A 7,703-nucleotide genomic window follows, 5' to 3' on the forward strand; every position below is an offset into this window, starting at 1 on the left:
AAGGGCTCTTGTGACCGCTGTCTGATCCACATCCTCAGCTGCTGGAGGCAAATCACTGCACAGCTCCCCAAGGCTCCTGTCAGCCCAATCATTAGTGACTTGTTGGGATTGGGGAACACGTTACTACTGCAAAGAATTCAGCCCTTTAATGCTGTTTCTTCTCTTGGCAGTTCCAGCCCTGCCACAGCGCAACCCTGCCAGAAAGCTCTTTTGGCTGAGTGCGAAGAAGCAGCCCTGAGCTGTGCCCGTCCTGCCAGGGCTCTGAGCACTGGGACGTGGCAGGGTCAGGGCTGGGCGCTGTGTGCAGGCTGCTGGGTGTGTGCTCCGCTGGTGCCAGCCGGCAGCTTTAGCAGAGGAGCCCCGAAGACCTACGTCGAGCAGGAGCTGCCGCCTTTTAGACTTCCTAAAATCGCTCATTTTAGGCTATTCGGTTCCTTCCAGGTAGCAGAATGATTTTTATTGCTGTAAGTTTACATTATTCCCAGACGCTGAGGAGGGCTTTACCCGAGCGGGGCTGAGCTACATCCCTGCCACGCGGACGCTGCTATCGCGCTGTGCCCAGGACACGGCACTTTTCATTGCACGCTCGGGGGCCTCCGGGCTGCGGGGCGCCCGCCTCCATTTCCCGCAGCCCCCCAACCCTGTGCGGGCTGCGTCACGTGACAACTTCGTTCCTTCCCGTTTCCAGCGGGGAGCTGGCCGTCGCTGATTGGATGGCCGGGGCGCTGCGCTTGGAGCCCATTGGCTGATTCCTTGCCCCCGCCTGTTTCCCAGGATGCCCCACGCCGGCGAGAAAATGGCGGCTGCCGCGGTGCGGCTGTGGTGGCTGCTGGCGGCGGTGGCGGCGGCCGGGGCTGGGCCGCGCACCCTGGTGCTGCTGGAGAACGGCAACCTGCGGGACACGCACTCGCTCTTTTTCCGTAGCCTGGCGGGTAGGGTGGGGTGTCCCAAATGCTGTGTGCGGGGTTGGGGCCTTCGCTGCGAGAGGCACGGGAGCGGGTCTGGAGAGGGGAACGGAGCTGTGAGGGCTCTGGAGCGCAGCGCTGTGGGGAGCGGCTGAGGGATTTGGGATGGGTCAATCTGGATAAGAGGAGGCTCAGGGGAGATCTCATTGCTTTCTGTAACCCCAGAAAGGAGGCAGTGTGAGGTGGGGATGGCCGCTATGCCCACTAACAGGAATAGGTCTGGAGGTGATGGCCTCAGGTTGTTCCAGGGAGGTTCTGGTTTGATAAAAGAAAACTTTTTTTTTTTTAGAAAGAGTGGTGATGCTTTGGTACAGGATGCCCGGGGAAGTGGTGGAGTCCTTGAAGCTGTTCAGAAGCTGTGAAGATGTGGCACTGGGGGACATAGTGGGTGTTGTGGGGGGTGGGTTGGCTGTAGGACTGGATGATCTCGGTAGTGTTTTCCAAACTTATGATTCTGTATGTCATGGCTGCAGATAGGGGCTTTGAGCTCACCTTCCGGACCGCAGATGATGCTGGCCTCTCCTTGATCAAGTATGGGGAGTTCCTGTATGACAACCTGGTCATCTTCTCACCATCCATTGAGGGTATGAGCTGGGGAAGTGCTTCAGCAGTGATTCAGGGAGGGGCTTGGGGCCATTTGGGGGTGGTTGTGAAAGACAAGGCTCTGGTATGGGACAGTCATGAGCTGTTGGTGTGCACTTGCAGATTTTGGAGGAAACATCAATGTGGAGACCATTACTGCTTTCATTGACGGTGGTGGCAGTGTCCTGGTGGCCGCCAGCTCAGACATTGGTGAGTGTGGTGCCTGTTGGGCTGTGGAGAACATCGCTACATGTCAACCCTGTCACACATACTTGCAGCAAACAGATCCTCTTCCTTGGAGCACCTGAAAAATAAATGCAGTGGGAAAAACACAATACCTAATTAGCTCGTAGGTCAGTGTCCTTCAGCTTTGCACTTCCTAGATGTGCTGGAGAAATGCTTGAGAAGAGGTCTTTTCTGGTTATTTGTGGATGAGAGCCTTAAGTAGATGCACTTTGTGTGCAGTTATGAACCTCAAGATTTGTGCTTTGAGAAGATGAATGCTTGGCCTGGGGTGAGAAATTAAACCAGCCTTTATTTCCATTTTTGAATGGGAATTTAGCAGAGGGAAGTTGCAATGCTCAGAGTTTGGCAGGTAGAGTGCTGAATGTGTCACTCTCAGCTAAACACATTTTGAGTGTTGAGACTGGGTTGCATTCTTCTGAGCCCTCTGCATTCTGGAATCTTGTTCTCCTTTCAGGTGACCCACTGCGGGAGTTGGGAAGTGAGTGTGGGATAGAGTTTGATGAAGAAAGGACAGCTGTCATTGACCATCACAGCTATGATATATCAGACCCAGGCCAGGTGAGCATCTTTATCTGCAGGTTTGGGGTTTTGTTAATGAGAACATGTGTGTAAAGGTTGAGAGAAGAATCTTCTGTCCTTATTTTCCTTCCTTACTTCCATCCCTTCTCTGCTGTTCACAATGAAGTTGTACATACTGCTGTTCAACAGCATTCAGTGTTGCAGCAGGCAGAGTGCTGGCACAGCACTGCAGCTCTGTGTGGGGAGTCTCTGCCCTGAGTCCATCTTTCTGAATTTGCTTCATTTGATCTTACTGCTACCCTGGGGAGTGTCAGTGTCACTGCGTCTGTTTCATCCTCTGAAGTGTGTGTCTGGTTAGTTTGTGGTGGGTTGAGAAGAAGAACTTTACAGGTGACACTTTGAGATGCAGGAAGGGTAACTTTTAGTGTCGGGTGCTATTGAGAGATCTTTGTGGAATTGCATATGTTTCCATGTTTTCTTTCCTCTTGTTAGTCAGTGCTTAAACATGAAAACCCTCTGTGAGGTCTGAACTTACTCTGATAGTTCTTATTTAAAAGAAAGTGTTTAAGTTGTATGTGGATGCTGTCCTATCTTAAAGGTGAAAGCTACTCAGATAAGTCAACTACTGTAGTGTTACTGTTTTTATCAAAAGGGAGTTTTATATTTCCTGATGTATCTTCATATTTGATTTACTGTAGTTAAACAAAAGAGCTGCTTTTCTGATTTTCTTTTTAATGAAGTTGTAACATTTATACAATGGCTGTAAAAACAAAGTTGACTTTCAAATAGAAAGAGAAGCTATTGCTTGCTGTTCTAAAACCTGACAATTACTGGAAGTGTATGTAAATACATTTGCCTGTGCAATGCATTTACACAGATCTCTCTTGTTTCCTCCAAGCACACGCTCATAGTAGCAGATGCTGAAAATCTCCTGAAGGCCCCCACCATCGTGGGGAAAAAGGCACTGAACCCCATTCTCTTCCGAGGAGTTGGGTAAGACATGCCACAGCCAGGTGGCTGCTTTTGGGGAAGCAAAAACCTTGGTGCTGATGTGAGCTAGGGGCTGGGTTAGCCTAGTGTGAGCAACCTGCCTTCATTTCGGATAGAACCAAAAGAAAATTTCCAAAACAACTTAGGTTTTGCCTCAGTGATGTTTCTTCATATAAATTAATGAAGTTTGACAGCGTATCTCAAGAAAGTAGTTCATTTCTGTAAGTGTAAGGTCATGCCTAACTAATCTTGTGGCCTTCTATGATGGAGTGACGGCATTGGTGGACGAAGGGAAGGCGACCGATGTCATTTACCTGGACCTGAGCGAGGCCTTTGACATGGTCCCCCACCACATCCTCATCTCCAAATTGGAGGGAAGTGGATTTGATGGGTGGACGACCCGATGGATGAGCGATTGGTTGAAAGGCCGCAGACAGAGGGTGGTGGTCAATGGCTCTGTGTCCAGGTGGAGGCCGGTAACAAGGGGTGTCCCCCAAGGGTCTGTCGTGGGACCGGTGCTCTTTAACATCTTTATTAATGACATCGATGAAGGAATTGAGTGCACCCTCAGCAAGTTTGCTGACGACACCAAGCTGAGTGGTGCGGTTGATACGGTGGAAGGAAGGGATGCCATTCAGAGGGACCTCGACAGGCTGGAGGGCTGGGCTCGGGTGAACCTAATGAGGTTCAACTTGGCAAAGTGCAAGTTTTTGCATTTGGGCCGGAAGAACCCCAGGCACCCGTACAGGCTGGGAGGAGTGGGCCTTGAGAGCAGCTCGGCAGAGAAGGACCTGGGGGTCCTGATGGACGAGAGACTGAACATGAGCCAGCAGTGCGCTCTGGCAGCTCGAAAGGCAAATGGGATCCTGGGCTCCATCAGGAGAGGGGTGGTCAGCAGGGACAGGGAGGTGATCGTCCCTCTCTACTCGGCTCTTGTGAGGCCCCATCTGGAGTCCTGTGTCCAGGTGTGGAGCCCTCAGGACAAGAAAGACATTGAGATTTTGGAAAGGGTCCAGAGGAGGGCGACTGAGATGAGCAGGGGGCTGGAGCACCTCCCCTATGAGGACAGGCTGAGGGAGTTGGGCTCGTTCAGCCTGGAGAAGAGAAGCTGCGGGGTGACCTCATGGCAGCCTATCAATACCTGAAGGGAACCTACAGCCAGGAGGGGAGTAAACTCTTCAGAAGGGCTGACAATAGCAGGACTAGGGGAAATGGATCCAAGTTGAAGGAGGAAAGATTTAGGTTGGATGTTAGGGGGAAGTTCTTTACAAGGAGAGTAGTTAGGCCCTGGAACGGGCTGCCCAGGGAGGTTGTGGATGCCCCGTCCTTGGCCGTGTTCAAGGCCAGGTTGGACGGGGTCCTGGGCAACCTGATGTGACTGTGTGTGTTTGGTGGCCCTGCTGGGCAGGGGGGTTGGAACTGCATGATCCTTGAGGTCCCTTCCAACCCGGGTGATTCTGTGATTCTGTGCAAATTCTGCAGCTTTATAACCACTTGCAAGCATAAGGAGGTTTGTGCAGCTCAGTCAGTGCCTGCAGCTCCCTCTGGTTATTGATGCCACTCTTTGTGCCTCTCCCCACAAGGATGGTGGCTGATCCTGACAACCCGCTGGTGCTGGATATCCTGACTGGCTCTTCTACCTCATACTCCTTCTTCCCAGATAAACCCATAACTCAGGTACATTCCTTTTTCTCTTCCTTAGTCAAGTCCCTTAGATTCCAGCAACTTTGAGAAATGGATATTTACATGGTTAAACTCTTGGTTGATTTTGAAAGTCAGGCTTTCAGATGTCTCCTCAAGAATCTTCCTCCTTGCTTTTTGTTGGTGGGAAAATGTCCAGTGTGAGTGATACTTTGATATAGGTTGATACTTTTTTTCAAAGTAAACTGCCTTTAAGCAACTTCATCCCAAGGAGAGTGTAGATGCAAAACATTGTAAATTCCATTCCTGGTTGTTTTGAGTAGTTAGCTGAGGTGCTTGGCTTCTGTTGAACTGCTAAGTGTGCTATATGTGGTCAGACTTCTCCATCTTAAGGCAAACTTGTGGCAGTAATGAAATCAAATAACTTGGAGACTGAACTCTTCTTTAATTACCTTTAAGTTGACTAAATGCTCTTTCAAATGTGCTTCTTTTCAGTATCCACATGCAGTTGGGAAGAACACCCTTCTGATCGCAGGGCTCCAAGCAAGGAACAACGCTCGCGTTGTTTTCAGTGGCTCTCTGGATTTCTTCAGCGATGCTTTCTTTAATTCTGCTGTGCAGAAAGCTACTCCTGGCTCCAAACGGTACACCAGCCTCCTGGCATCCCTTCGTGAGGCGTACCTGGGGGGCTGTGTGATCAAGGAAATAGGCCACAAATGTTCATGCTGTTTGAAACAGCAAGAAGCTTGAATGCAAATAGTGTGTGATGGGTTCCTTTGGCCTTGAAGTGCTTTGGAAAGAAATTCTCTTAAACTCAGGATAGCTTTTTCTTGTCCTGGTTTTGCTTTTGGCATGTAGGTTTTTTTTTTTTCTCAGAGTGATTTTCATGTTTTCTTTGTCTTCCCTCGTCTCCAGGTATTCACAGACCGGTAATTACGAGCTGGCTGTTGCCTTGTCTCGTTGGGTGTTCAAGGAAGAAGGCGTGCTGCGCGTTGGGGCCGTGTCTCACCACCGTGTGGGGGAGCTGGCACCTCCTAATGCTTACACCGTCACCGATCTGGTGGTGAGGCTCCACTTGGGGGGGGCTTGCTTGGAATGTGCTCTTCTGTTGTGTGGGCAGGAGGCGACATGGAGCTGAAAAGTACAGCTGGATCCATTTTCATACTCATACATACTTTTCATACATAAGTATTCATACATACTTATTCTTTGACTTCTGAGAGCTGCTTTGATTACTGATACCAGAATGTGTTTACCAGAGGGGGAACTTAACTTACTGGGAGAATTCCTTAGTCTCTTTGAGCTGCTGTAGTCATATGCTGGGCTTGAGCTTTGTTTTTAGCCATCCCTGCTGCACCCTGTTGATGTGTTGTGGGTTTGTTCCAGGAATACAGCATTGTCATCGAAAAGCTTTCCAACGGAAAGTGGATCCCCTTTGATGGAGATGATATCCAGCTGGAGTTCGTCCGCATTGATCCATTTGTGAGAACTTTCTTGAAGAGAAATGGTAGGCTCCCGCTCACCTCTTATGCCTTGTGGTGGGATGCTTTCTCTCTTGGTGTGGTGGCGTTGTAGCAGGAAGACCTGTGAAAGCTTTTGCAGCTTCTCCCATTGCTTCTGTCAGCTCAGCTTTGTCACAATCTTTTCCATAGGTGGCAAGTACAGCGTGCAGTTCAAGCTCCCAGATGTCTATGGAGTGTTCCAGTTTAAAGTGGACTATAATCGCCTGGGTTACACTCACCTGTACTCCTCTACTCAGGTGAGGAATGGCGGGAATTAATTACGTAAGAAAATAATGGGTTTTTTTATATTACTGCTAAGTTGTGTTTTATCTGAACATACAATGAATTTCAGTACTTCTGATTTTTTTCTTATCTTTTGATTTGCTTTTTGAGATTTGGAAATGAGCTCCACAAAAAACTGGTAGTGGTTTCTTCTTCCTTGAGCTGGTGTTGCACATTTACAGTGAATGCCCACATAGAAATAATCTTACTGTTACAGTGGCTTGATCTGTGCATGTGGTTGGAGCTGTGGAAGTACATGGGACACTGAGAATGGTTTTCTGTTTTGGCTGAGGATGTGGTTTCATCCTGGAAATGAATCGTTCGCTTGCCTTTTCAATAATGTAACAGGTTCTGGGGATTGGAGGGAGTCAGCTGGATGCAGGACACTGTATCTGTCCTTGTGTACCACCAAACTCAGAAAGAATGCCTGCTTCTTCCTTAGGTGTCTGTGCGTCCCCTCCAGCACACGCAGTACGAACGTTTCATCCCCTCGGCGTTCCCATACTATGCCGGAGCCTTTTCCATGATGGTGGGCCTCTTCATGTTCAGCATTGTCTTCCTGCACATGAAAGAGAAGGAGAAATCCGACTGAGCTCCCTATGGGAGGAAGAGCCTTTTCCCTGTTGCCATGCACAGATGGGCAGCTCTCAGGGGCCTTACTGTAACTGAGGACTGGTAGGTGCAGCCCTGGTCTGATCTTTTTTTTTTTTTTTTTTTTTTATCACATGGGTTGACTAATAATAGAGAAAATGAACCAGATATTTGCGGGGAATCTGTAGTCAGAATGTTTGCAAATGTGGAAATGTGTCATTCCTGGATTAGCTCAGTGCTGCTGTTTTGTTTACCTGGCCCCTTGGTTGGAATTATTTTGGTTTGAGATTAATTCCATTGTTGAAATAAAGTCTTAGTCCTCTCACTGTGCATTGAAGCAAGCTGATTATTGTGGTGCTCTGGCTGGAGGCCCGTCTGTGTGGTG

At 49.1% G+C, this 7,703-nt stretch overlaps 1 protein-coding gene across 1 annotated transcript; it reads left to right on the forward strand.

The window, feature by feature from the left end:
- Nucleotides 1-775: 775 nt before the first annotated feature.
- On the forward strand, nucleotides 776-7,648 carry DDOST (dolichyl-diphosphooligosaccharide--protein glycosyltransferase non-catalytic subunit). Its single transcript, XM_052691743.1, has 11 exons — nucleotides 776-932; nucleotides 1,439-1,549; nucleotides 1,671-1,757; nucleotides 2,248-2,351; nucleotides 3,211-3,305; nucleotides 4,886-4,979; nucleotides 5,439-5,587; nucleotides 5,859-6,006; nucleotides 6,330-6,450; nucleotides 6,596-6,702; nucleotides 7,170-7,648. The coding sequence occupies exons 1-11, from the start codon at nucleotides 776-778 to the stop codon at nucleotides 7,317-7,319; spliced, it is 1,323 nt and encodes a 440-aa protein (XP_052547703.1). The 3' UTR covers nucleotides 7,320-7,648.
- The last annotated feature ends 55 nt before the right edge of the window (nucleotides 7,649-7,703 follow it).

Source organism: Tympanuchus pallidicinctus, unplaced genomic scaffold, assembly GCF_026119805.1.
Source record: "Tympanuchus pallidicinctus isolate F22 unplaced genomic scaffold, pur_lepc_1.0 scaffold29, whole genome shotgun sequence".
NCBI lineage: Eukaryota > Metazoa > Chordata > Aves > Galliformes > Phasianidae > Tympanuchus > Tympanuchus pallidicinctus.

Coding starts and splice junctions, on each gene's coding strand:
- DDOST (XM_052691743.1), top strand. CDS start 776: ATGCCCCACGCCGGCGAGAAAATGGCGGCTGCCGCGGTGCGGCTGTGG. Junction 933..1,438: donor CTTTTTCCGTAGCCTGGCGG/GTAGGGTGGGGT, acceptor TCATGGCTGCAG/ATAGGGGCTTTGAGCTCACC. Junction 6,703..7,169: donor ACCTGTACTCCTCTACTCAG/GTGAGGAATGGC, acceptor CTTCTTCCTTAG/GTGTCTGTGCGTCCCCTCCA.